Source organism: Trichoderma asperellum, chromosome 7 (genome assembly GCF_020647865.1).
Source record: "Trichoderma asperellum chromosome 7, complete sequence".
Lineage (NCBI taxonomy): Eukaryota > Fungi > Ascomycota > Sordariomycetes > Hypocreales > Hypocreaceae > Trichoderma > Trichoderma asperellum.
This window is the reverse complement of record NC_089421.1, coordinates 3,776,628-3,802,582: the sequence shown is the minus strand read 5'-3', so window position 1 is coordinate 3,802,582 and position 25,955 is coordinate 3,776,628. Positions and strand designations below refer to the sequence as shown.

General features: G+C 22.4%; 4 protein-coding genes across 4 annotated transcripts; 1 reads left to right on the top strand and 3 right to left on the bottom strand.

The window, feature by feature from the left end:
• Positions 1 to 937: 937 nt before the first annotated feature.
• TrAFT101_011957 (uncharacterized protein) lies at positions 938 to 1,372 on the top strand (the record flags this gene model as incomplete). Its single annotated transcript, XM_024907168.2, has 1 exon — positions 938 to 1,372. One exon carries the CDS (start codon positions 938 to 940, stop codon positions 1,370 to 1,372), a length of 435 nt encoding a protein of 144 aa, XP_024754452.2.
• A 1,242-nt stretch (positions 1,373 to 2,614) lies between these two features.
• Positions 2,615 to 4,061, bottom strand: TrAFT101_011956 (uncharacterized protein; the record flags this gene model as incomplete). The annotated part of the gene is made up of 6 exons (XM_066129425.1): positions 2,615 to 2,805; positions 2,903 to 2,969; positions 3,112 to 3,333; positions 3,393 to 3,478; positions 3,583 to 3,607; positions 3,672 to 4,061. 6 exons carry the CDS (start codon positions 4,059 to 4,061, stop codon positions 2,615 to 2,617), a joined length of 981 nt encoding a protein of 326 aa, XP_065985559.1.
• A 256-nt stretch (positions 4,062 to 4,317) lies between these two features.
• On the bottom strand, positions 4,318 to 5,537 carry TrAFT101_011955 (uncharacterized protein; the record flags this gene model as incomplete). Its single annotated transcript, XM_024901576.2, has 2 exons — positions 4,318 to 4,947; positions 5,000 to 5,537. 2 exons carry the CDS (start codon positions 5,535 to 5,537, stop codon positions 4,370 to 4,372), a joined length of 1,116 nt encoding a protein of 371 aa, XP_024754454.2. The 3' UTR covers positions 4,318 to 4,369.
• Positions 5,538 to 22,051: 16,514 nt separating this feature from the next.
• On the bottom strand, positions 22,052 to 22,629 carry TrAFT101_011954 (uncharacterized protein). Its single transcript, XM_024905396.2, has 2 exons — positions 22,379 to 22,629; positions 22,052 to 22,326 (listed from the first exon to the last, which is right to left on the bottom strand). Exons 1-2 carry the CDS (start codon positions 22,520 to 22,522, stop codon positions 22,150 to 22,152), a joined length of 321 nt encoding a protein of 106 aa, XP_024757615.2. The 5' UTR covers positions 22,523 to 22,629; the 3' UTR covers positions 22,052 to 22,149.
• Between the last annotated feature and the right edge of the window lie 3,326 nt (positions 22,630 to 25,955).

Here is a 25,955-nt window from a genome sequence, read left to right as displayed (position 1 = left end):
CTGTTTCTGGACCAGGGTCTCATTCTTGATTTATTGATGCAGTGTGATAACGCGTTGTTGTAGGTCAGGATGTTTTGGTTACACACCTTGGTGATCATGACAAATTCGTCAAGCGGTACTTTTAAATTCTCTCATTTGCTGTCCGGTAGCTTGTCTCTAAACTGCTTGAGGAAGTTTTACAGCTGGGCCTCAGTGACTGCCATCTTTTACATGTAACTTTCGTCAACCGATCTGCTTCCGTCATTCTTCATCATATAAGCAGTCTTGAGCAAGAAGCCAATATCATCCTCGCTGCTGCCCAGCTCGTTAATCAGGTACTTCTTGTTAATGGACTGTCAATTTGCATCCTTTATCATGTCGCACATCTCGTCCTTTAGAGAACCCACTTGCTGAGCTCCAGCAGCTACCGCAATAGCTGCTGTACTCCAGCCGACGGGATTAGAGGCAACAAAGGCCACAACGATCACAACGGAAGCAACAGCGGCGATTGTTGTACCGATAATTGGCCACTGCCAGCTTTCGAGGTCTCCTTAACCACATAAAGCGCATTCTGCAGCTTATCTCTTTTAGCCGCAATGTCGTCTGCAGCCTTCTCAATTTCATTTTCCATGACTTTAATAGTATTAATGGCTCTTATTATCTCATCGTTGGCTTGTTTCCAACAAAAGATATTTCTGACACGGGACTTCTAAAGGCTCCAGCCCGCCTCCATCTAATCCTGGTAAGCGTCATAGAAACTCCAGCACGACATCTCATATCAGCTCGGAGAAGGCAGAGCAGTACCAAACGCAGTTTATCAGCTACATAAGAGCTTCATCAAGCTCGCCGAGTCCAGGGTGGTTGCTGCCAGCGTAGGACTCTCTCAGACCGGCTCAAACACGACCGCGCCCGTCAAGATGCCTGAAGCGCAGCCAGGCGTCCCATTCTGGCTTCTCGCATGTGTGGCAAAGGCATGAAGACAGATGCTACAGCTACCAGCAAGTCCAAGGCTCTAGCTCCCAAGATCCCCACTGGGCCATCGGGAAGCATCCCAGTACTAGAGCCCGTGCCTGTTGGTGACGTCCCTCCTCGTCCCGTGGCCCCACCAGTGGGAGGTACTCCGGCGCCGTCATCTGGCTACTTCTCCAAGCTCAGCGGTGGGGTTCTGATCGGAGGTCCTGGTATCGAACCTGCGGCTCCTGTTGTTCCCTCTAGGAATCCGTCAATCGCGATTCCTTCTCGGGCTAGCTCCATCGTTCCGGACGGCCCCAAGGTTCTGTTCTACCTGATCAATGGTGGACAGGAGGTCCAGGTTGTTTCTAGCCCATCGCTACAGTTGCCGCCTCGGTTGGCTGCGGCGAAGGCGAAAAGTCCTGTGACAGACCACGAGTGATGCTTCCACCAGGCGAGACCACCCAGCTATCTCAATGTGTATCTGCTCAGTCAGGTCAAAGTGGCTGCCAAGAGTATTGGAGCTAGCTCAGAATCCCTGACCAGCTGAAAACGCCAACTACTCTTGGATTTGCCTCTAGAGGTCTACCAGCCACCGTAATCCTGCTAACACTAGGTCCGAGCATATGAATAGGTTCCAGTGGAGATAAACTCAATGAGTATATCTCACAGTTTTTCGCACATACTGTAAATAATATGTATGAGGATGTCTTGACAGGCGGTTCAGGGGTTTCGCCAGCCTTTAGCCCTTGCGATTGTAACCTCTACCGTTGTGGTCTTACACCGTCCCTTCACCAAAATGCCATCCATGATATCTTCTTACCCAAAAGTTGGCTTCCAGTCGGCCAAGTGCATTGCTCGAATGTAAGTAATGCACGCCTCTAGAAAGGCTTGCTTAACACAAAAGATGTTAAAGGGTGCTTGAGTTCTTATGGATTAATAAGCCCAAAAGTTCATCGAAAACCCGGCTTAGGGTATTCTTCTAATAGAGAGAAGTACATTCCTGCCGCTTTGAACGATTTTCTCCAGCTCAGAGGGAAGACAAAAACGGGAGCTGTTTCGAGCACCCTTTAACAGAGAAACATCACCTCGAAAGCGATAACCATATCGGACTTGAGAAGAAATCTTAGCATTGTTGGAGATCGTTGCTGACGATGCATTAAAGCACGCAGATATCACAGAGGCAAGTTCCCATTCTGCTTTGACAGAGGGAGCGAGGGTTAGGGTTCCAGACGCTTGAGACAATGGCAAACCAGCCCTTCCCTTCCCTCTTGTTTATTGGATGTAGTGCCTTTGGCATCGCAGTCAATAGGCACGTACAACCAAGATTGTGGTTAATCGATTGGGTACAAATTACGTTAGAAGCCCCTATTATATTCTAACTGGATGCGCAATCCAATGGCTTCTACAAGTTAATACATACACACCTCCTTAGTCCCCAGTACTGCCTTTAGTGTAGCCGCGAGGATAGAGCGCAACTGATTTGTCTGAGCCGAGGCCTTATTAGATAGAATCCATAGAATCCATTTGTTAATAAAGGAGGAAAGACGGAAACTTACAAGAGCTAATGGATTTATTCAGCTGAATTCTCAGCCCCGATGGGAAATGCTATCAACGTGTAAGCCATGTGCCACATGAGAGAATCCCAGGGAAGTTATGCCACCTTCAATCCCTTCTTCAGTGCCTACATAACATCGTTGGCGTCGCGCTTTGCAGAATCCCAGATCATGATGATAGAGTCGAGGCTCCTTTGCATCAGCTGGAAGTCGTATTCGCCCATTTCGATCAAGTCTTGCCGAACTTGTTTTATATCGGCCAGCTTGTCTTTCTTAACCTTGATCTCTGACTGCTTGTTATCCACGTCTTTTTGAAGAGCTGGGAGTATGGTTAGTGAGAACCATGTTATAGTTTCTTTTTCCTCGGTCCTCGCTGTGCTTCTAGATAGTGGAGGGCCAGGGGATGGAGAACCTACAATTAGCATAGGCGCCAAAGCCTGCCGCCGTGGTGGCTCCGATGCTGGCGACTAGTGCTCCTGCAACCTGAGGAAGTTAGATGTACAAACCCTTGCGACTAATGCTCTTGAGATGGGAGACATTCAGAGAAGTTAAACTTACAAGAATGGCGGGCAAGGCAGGGGGGGGGGGACAATAAGCCCAAGAACACGGCCCCTAAGGCTCCGACCGCAAGACCAATACCCAGTGACTTCTTGGCGTCCTCTAAGGCCGCTGCGAGCTTGTCCTGGAGCGCTACAAGCTCTTCTTCAACCTTCTTGATCTCGACCTCGATGGCGGTCTGCTCAACCTTGGCGAAGTCTTTAAAGTCCCCCAACGAGCTTGTCACACTCGGACAAGAGATCCTCAAACTCCTTTTTCTGCTTCCCAGATTTCTCTGAGTGTTCTGCTGCTTGCTGCAAAGTTGAGATGTTAGTGGTCAGAGTTGATCGCAAAAGCGTTTCTCCTTACCTCAATATAGTCCCGAATCAGCTTTTTCTTCCGGTCTAGAGATATACTGTCATCGTTATAGAGTGGAAGAATTAGATCCTCAAAATCTGAAGGTCAACGTACTCCGATTAGCATGGCTCTTAGTTTAATGGTGGTCGACGGCGAATTTTTCCCTTAGAATAGCCGGCGATGTTCTGTGCAAGTGTCCGACTATTGTCAATTGCGGTGTTGAATTTCTGCCCGACAATGGTTAGTCTCTTTGGTGCATTTCGACTCAAAGCAAATCGTTTAGTTCCTTACCGTCTGCACATTCTCAAATCTGTCATGGAACTTTAAGCTACTATGAGCTTTATCATCCACCTCCTTCAGGTGCCTCAACATGGGGAAGAACTTGTTGCGGATACTCTCGATATCCTTGTTGATCCCATGAGCCACGGCCGGCATAATGGCCTTACCCTGGTCGGAGGATACCAGCTTGGCAATCTCGAGCGTAAGCTTCTCATTCTCCTCCTTTGAAAGGAACGAAAAGTCGAGGGGTTCTGGTTCGTCTTGGCGTTGACATCTGGAATACCTTGAATAATGGGCTTGAAGGAGGAGCTTCTTGGCTTGCGCGGTTTGTACAAACTCGGAGGCATAGCTCTTCACCTTTTGCATGACAGCCTCGTACGTGGGAAGTCCATCGTTAGACATAATGCCGACTGATAGTAAAAAACTTTAATGCGATGGGGAGGGAGGAAGACGAAATGATATCTAATGCTTATAAATATTTTATCTATAATTAATAAACATTAATTAATTGGATATAGCAGGTTTTAAGGTGATAGTAAAATAATAAATAGCTGGTAATTAGATAAAAGTAATAGTTAGTAGTTATTGCATATTTACATTTATAACTAAAATTATAACTTGATATGTAAATGAAATGTTATAAACAACATAATTTAAAAGGCAGTATAATTTTTCATATATTTGACCTCCAGAGTGCAATACATAATTCTCTAAAGACACTGGGAATACCAATCATTCAAGTAGTTACACATGGTTCCTATCTGGCAACATGTTGGCCCTGACCATCCAATACCGCCACATTGGCTGTATCTGACAGAGCAGCCACCACCAACCGTTGTTGTAGTTGGAATAGTGGAGGAAGTTGTGATGGACGTTGTCGGTACACTGCTGCTGCTGCTGCTGCTGCCACCGCCAGTGCCGCTCTGCCCTTTCAAGCCCGGCTGGGTGAAGAAACTCCAAGTTTCTCCGGGTGCCCACGATTGGCTCTGGCCGGCGTCTTTGGGGTCTGGGACATGATCACCAGAATGAGCAATCCACCAGACTGGGAAGCCGGGTCTGCAGTCGTACGTTGTCTTGACGTGCGTGCCGGAGCCGCCGGCGGGCTCGGGAGTGTTCTTTGAAGCACAGCCGTTAAGCTGAAGAAACTTGTCGCGCAGACCTCGGCCAAGACTGATGGGGAGAACGCTGTCGACCACGCCGTGGATGCCGAGGTACGGGATTGGCGTGGTACCTCCGTCGCATCCGCTGAGCTGAGCCCCAGCGATAACGGCTACTGCCTTGAAGACATCTAGGATAACGTGTTAGTTGCGCTTGTAGAGATCACTCTTTGGCTGTCATACTTGGACGGGAGCAAGCTAGCTCGAAGGTCATAGCGCCTCCATAACTCCACCCCGTGGAAAAGACCTGGTCTTCATCGACACAGGTGTTGGAAGTTATATAATCTATCATCTGGTCGGTGAATGTGAGGTCTTCTCCTCCGCTATTGGCCCAGCCGTTGTTCAGGCCCTGTGGTGCGACGAAGATAGCTGTCTCCCGTGCTAAATCCCGCAGGCCATAGTAGCCGGGGGCGACATCATTCATAGTTCCACCACGCCAGTGGTACCCAAAAATGAGCTTGTAACCGGTGCTGGCATTGTAATTGGCCGGAAGCTGCAGGATGTACTGCCGCGTCTTGCCGTTTACTGTCGTGGATTTGGTGCCACTGCCGGTGCCTACAGCTTTGCCGCAGCCCGATGAGAGGGAAGCCACAGCCCCCTGCAAGCTGGCAGCAATGAGGATTAGGGCAAGGTTTCCGCAAGAGAGCATGCTGACATATAAGTTGGCGAGTCGCTGAGAAGGTAGCCCACGGACAGAGATCTGAGGCATGAACTTTTGCATTTGGGGGAGGGATTGTCCCTTTATATTAATCTAACCTCTATGAAATACTAAGAACAGGTTCTCCATACTCTTTGACTTATGTATTCTACTACAAGTCGCCAATAATAGTTCTGGAGATATTAAGCCCATTCTTCCTTGTGCAGTCACCTAGCCGCTATATAATGGATACGACCGTCTGGCCGCTTGCGATTGGCGCGCGTAGGCCATAGAGTCACCGCGCCCCGGCTCTGGAACCACTGTTCCCTCCCTGATCAGATAGCAGCCGGGCTTGTTTATGTTCTTTAGGATAAAGCCGTGATACAACTCGCCTAGTAGCAAATTAATCGGCAGACCTGATTGTTTAAGACACTTGGTATTCCTATAACAGAAAGGGTATTCACCATATATTATAGTATAAAAATTTAATTTTCACCAGAACCTACATCCCCTGTTGTTAACATACTACACTAGCCGGGCTGAAAAGATACCTGCAAATGAAATAGTTTCCAAGGAATACCAAGGGAATCTTAGTAAATTCAGGTTAGAGCAGTTGATGTATAATAAGCTTATTTGTTAATAGATAAACTAGCCGTTATTGTTGAATTTGGCCCGGATTAGGCTGTAATATAACTCGCATGATAGCAAATTAGCCGGCTGTGGTAAACCGGGTTGTATCTGTTAGAATAGGCTACTGTTTCTAAAAGACAACTATTACAATTCCAGGTTTATAAATTGCTAAGTCAAACCACCCCCTAGGTGGCCACCCCCGCAAAGTGGCTATCTTAAGTGTATTCGAAGGGGATAGGGAAAAAAACACTATAACAGCATTATAATAGGTTATTTTTATTGTTTTTTTATTCTAGTGAAAATATATAATAAAGGTCCTTAAATTTAATAGCTTTAGCTTTATTAAATGCTTCTGCATAATATTTTTCCTATTTTTATTTTTTATTTGTTTTAGTATTTATAAGGTCGAGAACCATTGTGCCAAGGGACGATTGAAATAACTAGTACCAGACTTTTACTTTGATCTTCTGTTAGTCTATCACACTAGTAGGCAAAATGTTAAGCTAGGGTTAAATTTGTAGCTATTAATATGATAAAGGTAACCATTTATAGGGGATAGGTCGTGTAGGGCAGTGATATTTAACGATGTTATGCGATAGTTTAGCACAGGAGATCGGTTTCATCCAAAACAATTCCCAGATACGCGCATTGGTTTAATTAAAGCGTATTCCGAGCTGTGGGGTATGAAGATGCGTATTGACTTGCGTTCATCCCTGCATATTCATTCCCCGCAAGCCTATTGTGTGACGAACCGTACACTAGATAGTTAGTATAGGATAGATTCCCAAGGGATAAACCTAGAATAAGTTCTTTAGGTTTATATTAGCAAATAGGTTAAAAAACCTATAGGCAATAATATTATAATAATAATTACTAGTAAGGATTAAAAGTATTTTTTAATTTATAAATATAAAACTATATTAATAACTAGCTATTTAAGTTATTTAAATAAATATAAAAAGTAAATTTATATATTTAATTAATATTTTTAAATTATAATAAATTAATATTAATTTTTATTAATCTTAAGTATAAGTTAAAATAAATTAACTATAATTTATATTAACCTATTGCTAATTAATACACTAGGCTTAAGTTAATCTAGCAATACTTATTTAATAGGCTTATAATTATAACTATAAGAGTTAAGTTATAATATAATACTCCCCCTTTATTAATTTTGTTTTTAAGACTTAGTTATTATAACAAACCATATACTAGATAGTTAATATAGGGTAAATTCTTAAGGGATAAACCTAGAATAAGTTCTTTAGGTTTATGTTAGCGGATAGGTTAAGAAACCTATAGGCAATAATATTATAATAATAATTACTAGTAGAGATTAAAAGTGCTTTTTAATCTATAAATATAAAACTATATTAATAATTAATTATTTAAGTTATTTAAATAAATATAAAAAGTAAACTTATATATTTAATTAATGTTTTTAAATTATAATAGATTAATATTAATTTTTATTAATCTTAAGTATATATTAAAATAAATTAATTATAATTTATATTAATCTATTATTAATTAATGCACTAGGCTTAAGTTAATCTAGTAATACTTATCTAGTAGGCCTATAGTTATAACTATAAAAGTTAAATTATAATATAATACTCCCCCTTTATTAGTTTTATCCCTAAGACCTAATTATTTAATATATAAGTATTTATATCTTTCTTTAGTAAGTTATTTTCTTTTTTTATATTTTTCTTTTAGTATTTATTATATTTTACTATATTTAGAAATTTAAAATTCTTAATTTTTAAAAATAAAAGAAAGTTAATAAAAATATAATATTTATTATATTTATTTTTTTTTATTTTATTAAAATAAAGCTTTATTATTTATATAAAAAAAAAGTATTTAATGCCTTGCTTTAGTAAAGGATTTAAGTTATTATTTTAAATATATAAAAAATTATAGGTTTTATTATAAGGCTTTTTTTATTACTTAATAATTATTATAAATTTCCTATTATTAAAATTAATTAAATAATAAAGTTAAGGCTGCTGAAGAAAAGGTAATGTATTTAATAGCTAAAATTGCTTATTTTTATAAGCAGTATAAAAATTAAAAAGAAAAAGCAGCATAAGCTATTTCCTATAGTATTAATAATTTAAAGAAATTAAAGTATACTAAATATAAGGAAAAGAAAGCTATAAAAGCTGCTTATTAAACTACTTTAGTAATGCTTTATTCCACCAGCCTGTTTTAGTTTATTAATGTTATTAATTAATCTATATTTAATTTAAACCTATTACTATTTTTATCTTTAAAAACTAATAGTATTTCTGCAGGATTGTTTAAGTATTTCTTTTAAGTTTTTTTTTAAAAATTTATATATTTTTAAATAAATTATATCCTTTCTACCTTATAAAGTATTTTTATTTTTTTATTTTTTTATTTATTTATATATAAATTAGTTTTTTAATTTTATATTCTTTTTTTATATTTTAAATAATAATTTTATTTATAATTAGCTTGCCTGTTTTTTTATTTATTAATGCCTTTTTTAGTAATAAAATATAAAAAACAGCTGTTTTTAGTCTTATATTATTAAATAAGTTTAATTTATAGTTAATTTCTTTAATTTTCTTTAAAATTTTAAATAATTTAAGTTTCTTAAAATTTAATTTATTACTTAATTAATTTATTTTAATATTTAATAATTTTTTATTATATAAATACTATAGTAAATAAGCTATATCTCCCTCCTAAAGGGTTAGTCCTTTAATTCTTATATAATTAGCTTATTGCTTTATATAATCTTAAATAAACTTAAGTTATTCCTTAAGCTTTTTTTATAATTAAATTATATCTTTAACTAAAATTTAAGTATTTTTTATATTTAAATTATTATAAAGTAATTTATAGGCTTTTAATATAAATCTATAATTAATATAAAATAAAGTAATTTCTATAGATTTTAAAATAAAGCTATTATATTAATTTTATACTATAAAAAGCTTTTTTACTTAATTATCTTATATAAAGTTAATATAGTATTATAAATATACTTTAATAACTTAGTTTATTTTTTTTATTTAATTATTTATCTATAGGTAATATATAATACTTAGCTTATAATAAATTTTAAATTTAATTATTAATTTTTACTAAAACTTAAAAGCAAAGGTTTTTTTTTTATTTAATATAATTTCTATTAATAGTTTATATTTTATAAATATATACTTTATATAAAGGTATATTAAATCTTTTATAATATAAGACTTTTTATATAGTAAAAAATAAACTTACTTAAAAAGCTTATTTACTATTATAAAAATACTATTATAAACTATATTAATTAATAGTTCTTTTAACTTTAGTAAATTAATAATATAATTAAATATAATTATATATTAATTTTATTTAAAAACTAAAATAAGTTATAATTTTTTATATAGTTAATATTATTTATCTTTTATTTTTTTATATATATTATATTTTTTAATAACCTTTTTAACTTTTTATTTAAGTTTTTTAAAGCAGTAATAGTATAATATATAATTATAAATAGTTTATATACTTTAATATACTACTATAATTATACTATAATAAACATTTTAAATTACTTTTATTTATAATTTTTCTAGTATTTAAATTTATTTACTTTATTTTAAAAGTTTATTAATTATAATTACTTTTTTAAAAAGTTATTTTAATTATTAATTTTTAATTTAATTTTTAATTTTATTAAAAATAAAGTTATATTCTTTTATAATAAATAAAGTATTAATTTTAATTTATTTATAATTTCTTTAGTTATTTTTATATAAAATTTATACTTTAAATTTAAGAATTTCTTTAAAATATTTTTCTTTTTAACTTAAAGTATTAGCTTTTTTATTTTTTATTTTTTTATAATAAATAATTTTTATAGTTAAAATCTATTAAAAATTTAAAGTAATAAATTTATTATATAAAAAGTTATTATATAATTATAAAGTAAAATATATTTTAGTAATTAATATAAACTTTAATTTTATATTTATTTCCTAGGTAATAATATTATTATTTTTTAAATACTTTAATAATTATTAAAAATTCTTTATTATAAATAAAGTATTTTAGTTCTAGACTATATAGTTTTTTTAAAAAAAAAAGCTATTAGCTTAAGTTTTTTATTTTTATTTTATTATTTTAAAGTTTCTTTTAAAATAAAGTTAAAAGGATTTATTTTAATTTTAATATATTTATTTAAATTATATATAGTAAGTATTAGTTTACTAGTAATAGTATTTTTAAGTTCCTAAAATATTAATTTTATTTTATTAATTTAAAATAGTTTTTTATTTTTTTATTTTTTTTTGCTTTTTTTATTTTCCTTAAGTTAAATAATATTAGTTAATAATTTTATAATTTTACTATATTTTTAAATAAATCTTTAATAATAATTAATAAGTTTTAAAAAACTTTATAATTTTTTATAAGTTTTTAAGAGTTTTTAATTTTAAATAGCAATAACTTTATTTAAATTTATTTAAACTTCTCTTAATATAATAATATATTTAAAGAATTTAACTTATTATATATAAAATTAGTATTTATTAAGGTTAATAAAAAGCTTAATGTTTTATAGTTTTTATAATACTTTATAAATATATTTTTTATATTTTTTTAATATCTTTAAGAAAATTAAAATATTATTAATATAAGCTACTATAAAGTTATTTAAGTATTCTTTAAAAATAAAGTTAATTTTTTTTTAAAATAATACTAATATATTTATAAGTCCTTATAATATAACTAAATATTTAAATAATTTATATTTTATTTTAAAAGTAGTTATTTATTTATATTTTTCTTTTATTTTTATAAGTTTATAAGCTTTTATAAAATCTAGGGCTATAAATTAATTTATACTTTATAATCTTTTTTTAATTTTAATAATTAATAATAAAAGTATTTTATTTTTAATAATTATTTTATTAAGCTATTAATAATTAATAATTAAATAAAGCTTTTTATTTTTTTTTAATATAAAAATAATAAAGTACTTTATTAAAAAGTTTAATACTTTAATATATTTTTTATTTAATTATATTTATAATTATTCTTTAAGTATTTTAAACTTTATTTTATTAAAGTTATAAATTTTATAAAGCTTTAGTAAAGTTTTATTTTTAAAAATAATTTTATAATTTTATTTTAAATAAAGTAATAGCCTTTTTTTAAGTATTTATTAATATAATTTTTTATATTTTTAATATTATTATAGTATTTTAATTAAAAGTTTATTTTTATTATTTTTAATTTATTTTTTTACTTTTATTAATATTATATTAAATTTAGCTAGTTTTATATAATATTTAATAATAATTTTATTAATTTATATAACTTTTGCTTTTTATTATTAATTATTATATTATAGTAATATTAATAATTTTTTAAAGTTAAATTTAACTTTTTTTTTATTTTTTATTTTTTTAGCTTTATTTTTTTTATTTTATTTTTTTTTTTTTTAATTATATAAGAGGTTTTAATTATAAGTCTATAAGCATATTTTTACTTTTCTTTACCCCCTTCCTAGCTTAATTATAACTCTAAAGAAATATCTTTTTTTTAAATTATCTTTTTTATCTTTTAATTAATTATAAAGTTATATTTTTCTAACTATAAATATCCTAGCAAGATATTGCAGTTATATTTATAATATTAAAAATAACTAATAGTATCTTCTTAATAATATATAGTATTTTAAGCCAGTCTATCAGGCTGTTGGCAATTAAATTACAATCTAAACTACTATCTATATAGATCTTAACTAATTGCTGGTTTAAATATCTATTAATTACTAGCTTTTTTTTTTAAATAAATACTTTATAAATATATTTTTTATATTTTTTTAATATCTTTAAGAAAATTAAAATATTATTAATATAAGTTATTATAAAGTTATTTAAGTATTTTTTAAAAATAAAGTTAATTTTTTTTTTAAAATAATATTAATATATTTATAAGTCTTTATAATATAACTAAATATTTAAATAATTTATATTTTATTTTAAAAGTAATTATTTATTTATATTTTTCTTTTATTTTTATAAGTTTATAAGCTTTTATAAAATCTAGGGCTATAAATTAATTTATACTTTATAATCTTTTTTTAATTTTAATAATTAATAATAAAAGTATTTTATTTTTAATAATTATTTTATTAAGCTATTAATAATTAATAATTAAATAAAGCTTTTTATTTTTCTTTAATATAAAAATAATAAAGTACTTTATTAAAAAGTTTAATACTTTAATATATTTTTTATTTAATTATATTTATAATTATTCTTTAAGTATTTTAAACTTTATTTTATTAAAGTTATAAATTTTATAAAGCTTTAGTAAAGTTTTATTTTTAAAAATAATTTTATAATTTTATTTTAAATAAAGTAATAGCCTTTTTTTAAGTATTTATTAATATAATTTCTTATATTTTTAATATTATTATAATATTTTAATTAAAAGTTTATTTTTATTATTTTTAATTTATTTTTTTACTTTTATTAATATTATATTAAATTTAACTAGTTTTATATAATATTTAATAATAATTTTATTAATTTATATAACTTTTGCTTTTTATTATTAATTATTATATTATAGTAATATTAATAATTTTTTAAAGTTAAATTTAACTTTTTTTTTATTTTTTATTTTCTTAGCTTTATTTTTTTTATTTTATTTTTTTTTTTTTAATTATATAAGAGGTTTTAGTTATAAGTCTATAAGCATATCTTTGCTTTTTTTTACCCCCTTCCTGGCTTAGTTATAACTCTAGAGAAATGTCTTCTTTTTAAGTTATCTTTTTTATCTTCTAGTTAATCATAGGGTTATATTTTTCTAACTATAGGTATCCTAGCAAGATATTGCAGTTATATTTGCAATACTAGAGACAACTAATAGTGTCTTCTTAATAATATATGGTATTTTAAGCCAGTCTACCAGGCTGTCGGCAATTAGGTTACAATCTAAACCACTATCTATATAGATCTTAACTAGTTACTGGTTTAAATATCTATTAATTACTAGCTTTTTTTTTTAAATATTTTAATTAAGTTAATAGTAATTATATTTAAAAGGCTTTTTTACTATATTTTAAATTAATATTTCTTATATTATTAGTATTTAATTTAATTATTTTATTCTTTAATTATTTAATAATATTTTTTAATTAAAGTTTTATTTTTTTATTTTTTATTTAAGTAATTATTAAAGCTATAGTTCTTTTATAAAAGCTTTTAAGATATTTAATAAAACTAGTATTTTTCTTTATAGTGTTTTTTATAGTATTATATATTATAGTCTAGAAAGTAGTTTATTAAATAGTTTTTTACTTTAACTTTTTTCAGTTACTTGCTTTATTAATCTACTAGTTTATTAAATATATATATTTAATAATATATATTATTATATTCTTTTTAATAATATTTTCTATAATTTTTATTAAAAGTATTAAAAATATTATAAATTAAAATACAGGTATAGGCATCCTTTAGGTCTTGTTTAATAGCTTTAATTTATTTTTATATTTATTTTAAATTTATTTTTTAAAGTAGATATTTTTTAAAGTATTATTATCTTTTTTTTTATTTTTCTTCTTCTTTTACTTATATTCCTAGGATATATATATAATTATATTCTTTATTTATTAATTTATAAATATTATATCCTTTGCAGTTATAATTAAAGTCTTAAAAGTAATAAAGGTTATATTAATATATATAAAATAAAACTAATTTGTTTAACTTTTATAGTTTTTTATAATAGTAACTTATATTCTATAAATAGTATTATAAGTATTTATATATTTTTTTATTAAACTTTAAGCAAGCTTTATTATATTATAGTTCTTAAGAACTATACTAGCTATATTACTAAAGTTTATAGTTAAATAGTTTATAAATGTAATTTATTTTTTTATATATAATATATAAGTTATTTTTAAAGCAGCAGTACTTTTTTATAAGTAGTTTACTATAAATTATATATTTTAACTTTAGCTTAAAGATTTATATTTTAAAATATTCTTTTATTAATTTATTTTCTTCTTTAAAGAGTTTATATATAGCTTTTATATTTTATTACTATTCTCTTTTATAATTATATTAGTATCTTTCTATAAATCTATAATTTAAATATTTTTAGTATTTATAGTTAGGGTTTTATAAATAGTAATTATTATAGTTATAGTTTTTTTTTTAAATTACTATTTATTTTTTATTATACTTATAAATATAGTTAATAGATTTATAGTATTTATAAATTAATTCTATATTAAAGTTTAAATATTTATTATTAAGTAGTTTATAAAAGGTTAAAGTATTAATTTTAATTTTTTTTAAAGTTTTGTTTTTTTTAATTTCTTTAAGTAATATTTTAATTTATTTTTATTACTTTTATATATTAGGTATATATTATTATAGTAAATAGTTTAATTAAGGCTAGTATAAGATATTTTAATAATAGTATTTATTTATATACTTTTTTTTATAATATTTATTATTACTTTATTTTTTTATTTAAGGCTTTTTTTATTTTTTTTTATTTTTTTTTTAAAATAACAGTAAGCTTTTTTATAGCCTGTTTTATTATAGAAATTGCATTTTCTTTTAAACTTAATAGCTTTTATAATATTAAGGTTTATTTTACTTAATTAAGTTTTATTATCTTTTATAATATATTTATTTTTTTTCTTTCCTTAATTAACCTATAAATAAAGCTTAATTATAGTGCTATTTTTTTTAGCTTTTTATTTTTACTTCTTTTTCTATTATTAATTATTAATTTTAATAGCTTCTTAAGTAAAGTTAGTAAAACTAGTTTTCTATTAATTTATTTTATAGATTTTATTGTTAACTTTAGGTTTTAAGCTATAGTAATAGATTTTTTTTTTAAGTCTTTAATTTAGTTTACTTTAGTAAATAGCTAAAAGAATATTAAAGTATACCAGTAGTATAGTTTTTTTTATTTAAGGTCTTTAAGTTTTTTTTCTACTTTTTAAGTTTTATTAATAATTTTAAAAAACTTTTTTAGTTTTTTTTTAAAGTTATTATAATTAATAAAGATAGCTATAGTTTAAGATTTTTATTTATTAAAGGTTTTTTTTTAATAATTTTTTAAAATTACTTTAATTTAATTTCCTGCTGCTTTATTTATTTAAGTTCCTATATATTAAATATATTTAAATAATTTAATAAATATAAAAAAGTTTAAAAAATAATATTTAAAATAAGTTTAAAGGTTATTAAAAAACTTATATAGCTTAGCTAGATCTTTATTAAATTTATTAAAGTAAAAAGGTTTAAGAATTTCTTTAGGTTATTTTTTAATTATTTTAATAAATTATACTATAAGTATAATTATAGCAGGTGCTATAGCTAGTAGTACTACTAGCAGGTTATAAAGTACAGCAAGCTATTATTATAGAATATTAATATTTTATATATTATTAGTTTTTTATGCTTTTAATTATTAAATTAATTATTTAAAAATAATTAAATAGCTTATAAAGTTTTATAGATTTAATAAAAACGCTTAATATTATATTTGCTTTTTTATAAATTTTTATTTAAACTTTTAAATAAATTTAAAATATTAAATAAAAAAGTTAATAATAAAATTTTTAATTAATAATTTATTTTTTAAGTTAATTTTATAAACCTAATAAACTTAATTAAAAGTATTAAATTAAATAATAATAAAGATAATAAATAATATAATTATAAATATTATTTTAAAAAAACTTAAAATATTATATAATACTATAAAAATTTTACTTTTAAAATTATATTTTTTAACTTATTTTAATATAATATTATAAATAAAGCAAGCATAAATATAGAAAATACTTTAATAATACTATACTTTTACTTAAATAACTTATAAAAAAAAACTTTAAAAACCTAGTATATTATTAAAGATATTATTATTAATTAAGCATTTATATAAAAACTTAATTATAAATAATTAATTAAAGAATATAATTATATTAACCTAATATACCTGCTATATTATTAAATTAGCTAAATTAATTATATTACCTATATATATATAAAATATTTTAAATAAAAGGTTAAAAAAAATATTTTTCTAGTATATATTTTATAGTATATAATATTAAAACTATATAATAATTTATATTGCTTTATATAAAAAGCTATTTAATAATATTAATTTTTTAAAATAGTTATTTTAAAACCCCTTAAGTATTTAAATAAAATAAGCTTTTTTAAATATATTAATTAATATTATAAAATATATAAATTAAGAAAATTATAGAATTAATATAAGTAAAAAAAAGAAAAAGAAATAAAAGTAAAATATTAATTAAAAAAACTTAGACTATAATAAAATAAAATATTTATAATATATAAATAAAAAAATTAAAAACTAATATTATTTAAAAAACTATTAAAGTCTTTTATAAAAAAGCAGCAAAAGGATTTATTATACTTAAATATTATTAATTTAAAATATAATAATAAAAAAAAATACTTTAATAAAAGAATTATTTTAATAATATTATTAAATAAAAAACTATTTAGTATTTTAATAAATAATAAATTAAAAAACAATTATATATCTGCTATAACTATAATATACTTGTAATTATTAATATATAAAAAAAAAACTATATTTACTTTTTTATATTAAAAAATAAACTTTTAAATATAATAAAAAATAAATAAAATAATAAATTAATCCTTTGCTATTATAAATTAATAATTATATTATAAATATAATATATAATATAGCTAATATTTTAAAATATAACCTTATATTAAAAATACTTTAGTTATATAAATATAAACTTAATATAAAATAAAAAACAGGTTAAATTTATTAATATAATAATAGAAGTACTTTAAATAAAACTAATATAAAATTATTAAAAAAGAAATTAAATTATTAAAAGCCTAAGGCTTTTTTTAGTTTTTTAAATATTTTTTTTAATATTATTAAAAAAAAAAAGTAAAATAAATTTATATATAAAAGTATATTATTATTTTATATAAAGAATTAATAAAATTTAATAAAGAATTATATAAGCTAAAAATAAAAGAATTTGCTTTTAAAGAATAATTAATATTAATTTTAAAATAATATTAAAAATATTAAAAACTCTTTAATAATTAATTTAAAAAAAGATTATTATTATATTTAAAATAAAACTATAAAATAATATTAAAGAAACAAAAAATACTAAAGTTTTATAAAATATTTATTTTAAGTAAAAGAAAATTAAAAATACTTAAAGAATAAATTAAAATATAATTATAAAAAAGAATATATTTATATATTAAAATTATTAGTTAAATACTTTATTATTTTTATTTTTATAAAAAATAATAAACTTTATATTAACTACTGTAAATTAAATTAAATTATTATTAAAAATAAAACCTTTTATTATTAATTTTATAAATTAAAAATAAATTATATAAAAAAAAATAGTTTATAACTTTTAACCTTATAAAAGCTTATAAGCTTATATAAATAAAAAAAAAAGAAATAAAAAATAGTATTTATTATAATATATAACTTATATAAATATATAATTATACTATAAAAGCTTATTAATATACTTATATTCTTTTAAAAAATAAATAAATTATATATTAAAACTATATTTAAATAACTTTATAATAGCTTATATTAATAATTTTTTTATTTTTTTAAAAACTCTTAAAGAATATAAAAAATATATTTATTTTATATTATTATAAAAACTTAAAAAAGCAAGACTTTTTATTAACTTTAAAAAATATATTTTTTATTTTTAATAAATAAAATTTCTTAAATATATTATTACTTTAGAAAAAATTTATATAAATTTTAAAAAAAATATAATAATTAAAAAATAATTAATATTTATAATATTTAAAAAAGTATAAGTATTTTTTAAATTTATTAATTATTATTAAAAATTTATTAAAAACTTTATATAAAAAGCTATTTTATTAATAAATATAATAAAAAAAAGTATTTTTTTTTAAATAAAAAAAATAATAAAAAGCCTTTAAAAAACTTAAAACAGCAATAATATTAAAACCTATTTTTATTATATTTAACTTAAAAAAACCTATTATAATTAAAGTAAATATATTAATATTTATAATAAAAAAAGTATTAAGCTAACTAAAAGAAAATAGTAAGTTATAATCTATTATTTTTTTAGCAGTTAATAGGTTTTTATAATTTATATAATATATTATTTATTAATATTATAATAATAAAATATTTAATTATTAAAAAAAAGCAGATAAATATAAAAAAATATTAAATTAAATAATAATTATTATAAAACTAATAATAAATAATAATTTTAACTTAATTAATAAATAAAAATTTTATATAATTATTATATTTTTAAAAGCAGTATTAATAAATTAATATATATAGTAAGTAAATATTTTATTATAGGGCTTAGTTTTTTATTAAGTTAAATATATTAAGTTTAAAGCAATAGTTAATATATAGCTTAATAGTAGTATTAATATAATTAATTAAAATATAATACTTGCTAACTTAAGCCTAGTATTTAAAAAAATTTCTTTATTAGCGCCTAAAAGCTAAAATATTTAATAAATTTTTATAAGTTTTTAAGTTTTAAATATTTTTTTTATTTAATAAAATACTTAATATTCTAGGTTTTAAAGTTTTAATATATAGTAATAATATTTTTAATTTTATATTTTTTTTTTAATCTTTTATAAGAATTTTATTTAAAATAAATCTTTTAGTTTTTTTATTAATTTATATTTTTTTTAAATTATAATATATAGAAAACTAAATTTTAAATTTTCATTATATTTAATAATACTAATTTATAATTAACTTCTTTAATTTACTTTAAAATTTTATAAGGTTTTATTTTTTTAATATTAAATTTATTATTTAGTTTATTTATTTTAATATTTAATAATTTATAGCTTTATAAATATTATAGTAAGTAAACTATATTTCCTTTTTAAAAAATTAATCCTATAATTTTATTTTTATTTATATATTTCTTTATATATTATAAATAAATTTAAATTATATATATATTTCTTTATATAAATTAATTATTAATTTAGCTTATAGTTATATTTTTTTAAGTTAAATTTATTTTATAGTAGTTTAAATACTTTAGATATAAATCTATAGTTTATTTAAAAAAATATTATTTTTATAAATTTTAATAGTATATTATTATTATATAATTAAGCTACTAGTAGTTTTTTAATTTAATTATCTTATATAAAATTAATATAGGCTTATAAATAAGCTTTAATAATTTAATTTATATATTTAATTTATTTATTTATTTAAAGGTAATATATAGTATTAAGTTTATAGTTTATTTTTAATTTAGCTATAAGTTTTTATTAAAATTTAAAAATAAATATTTATTTTTAATTTAATATTATTTTTTTAAATAATTTATAATTAATAATAATTATTTTTATATATATATAAATAAAGTTTTTTAATAAATATAACTTTTTATATAATAAAAAATAAACTTACTTTATAAGTTAATAAACTATTATAAAAATACTATTATATTATATACTTATAAATAGTTTTTTTAATAAAAGTAAATTAATAATATAATTAAAAGTAATTAAGTCTTAAAGTTATTTTATAATAAGTAATAGTTATAGTTTTTTATAAAGTTTATATTTTTTTATTTTTTATTTATTAATATATATTATAGTATAATATAATATACTTTATATATTTTTTAAGCTTTTTAATATTATAATATATTAAAACTTAATTATATATTTTTATTATATTTTTATATTTATATAGTAAATGTTTATATATATATTTAATTACTTTTTTTTATAATTTTTTAAATATTTAAATTTTTTTATATTACTTAAAGTATTTTAAATATATAGTAATATTTTTTAAATATTATTTATTTTTTAAGTTTTTAATAAATTCTTTAATTTCTTTAAGTATATAATTATTTTTTAAAACTTTAAATATTATATAAATTTATACATATTTAATATTACTATTATTATTAAATTATAATACTTATATAGTATATTTAAGTACTTTTTATTTATAATTAACCCTTTTACTTAATATATATTAACTTATTTATTTTTTAATTTTTTATAATAAATAAATTTAAAGTTAAATTATAAAAAGAATTTAAAGTATTTAATTGATTAGTTTAATAGTTTTTATATAATAGTAAAATAAACAAGATTTTTATAATTTATAAAAATAATAATTTTATATTTACTTTTATAGCAATAATATTTTTATTTTTTAAATGCTTTAATAATAGCTAATATTTTTTTATTATATATAATATATTATATTACTAGTTTATTAAATTTATATAAGAAAAAAAATACTATTCCTATTATAAAAATAACCCTAGTATATATACTTTTTATAATTTTAATAACCTTATACTATTTTATAAAAAAAACCTTTAAATTTATAAAAAAAAATAAAATATAATAATAACCTTAATAGTCTTTATAACTAAAACAGCTGCCTATAATTTTAAATAAACTTTTCTATAGAAAAAGAATAAAAAAAACTTAATAATGCCTTTAGATATAATAAAAAAAACTAAATTACCTATAGAAAAAAAATAAATAATTTAAAACTTATATATTATTAGGCCTTAAGGATAAAACTAATAAAAGAGGGGCATTATATTATAAATTAACTATATAAGACCTATAAAGTATATATTTTTAAATAAACTTTAAAACTAATAGTTAATTATAGCCAGGGAAGGATAGCTTATTTATAAAAAAAAGTATTAAAGAAGTAAGCCTATAATACTAAAGTACTAGGCTTATTAACTACTTAAATATATTATAAAGTAAGCTTTATAAAATAATTTATTATATAAAATTATTTATTATATTTATTATATTTATTAAATATAGCTTAAATAATTAATTATTAATATAGTATTTATATAATAACTAGATTAAACTTTTATTTAAAGTTATTAGCTATATAATTAAAATTATTTATAAAATCCTTTATATTTCTTTACTAATATAAACCTAATATTAAAGGTTTATCCCTTAAGAACTAGCTACCCTATATTAGGTATAGGATTAGAATATTATATTATAATATTTATTATTATTTATTTATAAAATATAATATTTATTTAAATAAAAGTTATTAATATATAATAATTTAATTATAAAAAAGATTTTATTAAAGGTTGAATAAAATAAACTATTATAATAAAATATTATTTTATAAATTTTTTTTTTTTATTATTAAATATATTATATAACTTATATAGTTAATAAATAAAATATAACTTATATAGTTAATAAATAAAATATAACTTATATTTAATATTATTATATTATTAATAATTAATTATTAAAGTTATTTAATAAGTATATATATATATTTTTATATAGTAAGTTATATTTATAAAGTTAATTAAAATTAATAATTAACTTATATTAATTTTTATAAAAGTTAATGCTGAATTATTATTAACTTATATATAATTAGTTATTTAGTCTGTAGTTAATCTATAGTATATATTTTAAGCTGCAACTAGATGTATTAGGTTATAACAGGGATCCTAGCTATACAAAACTAATTATCGGCTATGTCCAGGATTACTTGTTAATATAGTATTACAATATACTGAATACAAAGGCTTTTCAACCATTTTGAGCCCTAATTCTTTATTCAAGCACTATTTTGGCTGCAGCTTCTGTATACTTATTTATTTACTAGTTTCACACTGTGTCAACCATTAGCTGATGAGAATAAGGGCGATTAACGTTATACAATTTAACCCACAAACGTAGTATCCTATTTTAGCAGCCAACTAGTGCCTACCGCGATTATGAAATTACTACAAAATACATACCTATAGCGAGTACTCTTCTTAAGCCCAAGAACTAGCGTCACATTGGGATGTAGAAGACATATTTGTAAAACATATATTTGAAATAGGATTTCACTGATCACTAGTACCGATGAGTAGAAAGGCAACTATATAGACACACAAATCCGAAACTGTGTTTCACTGATCACCAGCACCAAGCCCCCTTTACACTATCTGGAACAAGGTTGCACCACCAACCGGTCCTTTAACACAGCCCTGACCCACAAGCGCCATTACAAAGGTAGCTCCAGGATCAGAGGATACAAGAGCGCCTTGATACGACGCGTCTCCTGTCTTGGTAACAGTCAAATACTGGCCTGGCGGGCTAACTTTGTACTCCGTCTAAAGGTCGAGGCTGTCAGCAATAATCGCAATATTCCAGTATAAAACTCACGTAAAAGTCGGTTCCAGTATAGGTGCTAGTCAGCGACTCAGCCGAGCAATCTGGAGAACTATAGAAGTTCACCGTCCAGGAAGAGCTTTGCGCTGTAGCAAGCCCTGTAAGGGTACTGGCGAGAACAATGGATACCCAGAGCATTTTGTAAGGTATGGACTTGGAGAACTATACCCGAGACCTAGGGCGATTTAAACAAGCGAATGTAGTCGAGCTGTACTAATGCTAAATCACTTGATCGAGAAGGTATTCTGTATAGCTTATATACCATTTGTAAACACTTTTTTTTTTTTCCCTTACGCCCTGAATAATTCCAGTCGGGGCTCGAATGATTCCGTTCGGGACTCGAGTGATTCCGTCCGGGACCTGGGCGATCCCCTTCAAGGTGATCTTAGGCAAGGGGGGGGGGGATGCAGGCCCTTGGGGTATTCTGGGCGGCTGTATTGGGGTAATGTAACATTCTGATCCTGTACCTAGTACAGGGTAACTTAGTTCCCAAGGGATAAACCTTCAACATCGGGTTTATGTTAGCAGAAAGATGCAAAAGATCTTATAAGCAGTCTTAGTTATATAGCTAATAACTTTAAATAAAAGTCCAATTTAATTATTATATAAATACTATATTAACAACTAACTATTTAAGCTATATCTAATAAGCATAATAAACAGTCTTATATAGTAAGTCATTCTATAGTTATTACTTATGTAAGTTATATTATACTTAATAAAAATGCTTCCTTAAAGTTATAGTCTTATCTTATAAATAAATATATATCTTACTAAAAATATATTTCCTTTATCTTAATTAATTATTTTATCTATAGTTTACCTAAAGGTATATACTAAAAAGATCTTATATAGTTAATTTATAATATAATACCCCCCTTCTATTAGTTTTATCCTTAAGGCCTAAGACTATATAAAGTCCTGTTCTTTCCTTTCTTAGGTAATAAATAACTATATTTCCTTTATAATGCCTTATAGTATTTTTAAATAATATTCTTTAATTTTTAAAAGCTTAATTAATTATTATAAAGCAGCAATAATAATTATTAAAACTATTAAAGTTTTTATTATACTTTATTTTTTTTATAATTTTTATAGCTTACTTTATAAAATAGTAATAAAGTATAATAAATATCTAGAATATATTTATAAAGGTTAGATATATAATAAAAATAGTATTTCTTTAGCTATTAATAAATATTTTTCTTTTAGCTTTTAATAAATAAGTATTTTATTAATTTATTTCTTAGTATAATATTTAGCAGCTAAAAAAAAGTATTTAAATGCTATTAAACATTAAGCTAAGTATAAACTTCTTAAGCAATAATAAAAATTAATAAAGTATTAATAATAATTAATATTATTATTTTAGTAAATAAATAAAAGTTTTATATAATTATTATATCTTTAAGAGCAGTATTAATAAATTAATATATAAAATAAGCAAATGCTTTATTACAGGGCTTAGTCTTTAAATAAATTAAATAACTTAAAGCATATTAAATTAAAGGCAGTAGTAAATATATAGCTTAATAGCAGTATTAATATAATTAATTAAAATACAGTGCTTGCTAATTTAAGCCCAGTATTTAAAGGAATTTCTTTATTAGCGCTTAAGAATTAAAATATTTAATAAATTTCTATAAATTTTTAAATTCTAAATATCCTTTTTATTTAATAAAATATTTAATATTTTAGGTTTTAGGGTTTTAGTATATAGCAATAATATTTTTAATTTTATATTTCTTTTCTTAATCTTCTATAATAATTTTATTTAAGATAGGTCTTTTAGTTTTTTTATTAATTTATGCTTTTTTAAGTTATAATATATAAAAGACTAGATTTTATATTTTTATTATATTTAGTAAAGCTAGTTTATAGTTAACTTCTTTAATTTATTTTAAAATTTTATAAGGTTTTATTTTTTTAATATTAAGTTTATTACTTAGCTTATTTATTTTAATATTTAGTAGTTTATAGCCTTATAAGTATTATAGTAAGTAAACTATATTTTCTTTTTAAAAAATTAATTTTATAATTTTATCTTTATTTATATATTTCTTTATATACTTATTAATAAATTTAAGTTATATATATATTTCTTTATATAGATTAATTATTAATTTAGCTTATAATTATACTTTTTTTAAGTTAAGTCTATTTTATAGTAGTTTAAATACTTTAGGCATAAATCTATAATTTATATAAAAAGGTATTATTTTTATAGATTTTAATAGTATACTATTATAGTATAATTAAGCTATTAATAGTTTTTTAACTTAATTATCTTATATAAAATTAATATAAGCTTATAAATAAGCTTTAATAACTTAATTTATATATTTAGTTTATTTATTTATTTAAGGGTAATATATAGTATTAAGTTTATAGTTTATTTTTAATTTAGCTATAAGTTTTTATTAAAATTTAAAAGCAAATGTTTATTTTTAATTTAAAATAATTTCTTTAAGTAGTTTATAGTTAGCAGTAATTATTTTTATATAGGTATAAGTAAAGTCTTTTAATAAATATAACTTTTTATATAGTAAAAAGTAAACTTGCTTTATAAATTAATAGACTACTATAAAAATACTATTATATTATATATCTATAAATAGTTTTTTTAATAAAAGTAAATTAATAATATAGTTAAAAGTAATTAATTCCTAAGGTTATTTTATAATAAGTAATAATTATAGTTTTTTATAAGGTTTATATCTTTTATTTTTTATTTATTAATATATATTATAATATAATATAATATACTTTATATATTTTTTAAGTTTTTTAATATTATAGTATATTAAAATTTAATTATATATTTTTATTATACTTTTATATTTATATAGCAAATGTTTATAAATATATTTAATTACTTTTCTTTATAGTTCTTTAAATACTTAAATTTTTCTATATTATTTAAAGTATTTTAAGTCTATAATAATATTTTCTAAATATTATTCCTTTTTTTAATTTTTAATAAATTCTTTAATTTTTTTAAGTATAGGGTTGCTTTTTAGGACTTTAAATATTATATAAATTTATATTTATTTAATATTTTTATTATTATTAAATTATAGTACTTATGCTGTATATTTAAATACTTCTTGCTTATAATTAACTCTTTTACTTAATATATTAACTTATTTATTTTCTAATCCTTTATAATAAATAAGTTTAAAGTTAAATTATAAAAAAAATTTAAAGTATTTAATTTATTAGCTTAATAGTTCTTATATAGTAGTAAAGTAAATAAGGTTTTTATAGTTTATAAAAATTATAACCTTATGCTTACTTTTATAGCAGTAATATCTTTATTCTTTAAATACTTTAATAATAGCTAATATTTCTTTATTATATATAGCATATTATATTACTAGTCTATAAAGTTTATATAAGAAAAATGCAATAGATTATAGCTTATTATCTTCTTTAAGTTAACTTAATACTCCTTCTATTATAAACACTAATACATTAGTTTTAATTATAATAGGTTTTTCTAGATTAAATATAGTAAAAATAGGTTTTAATATTATTGCTATTTTAAGTTCCTTAAGGGCTTTTTATTATT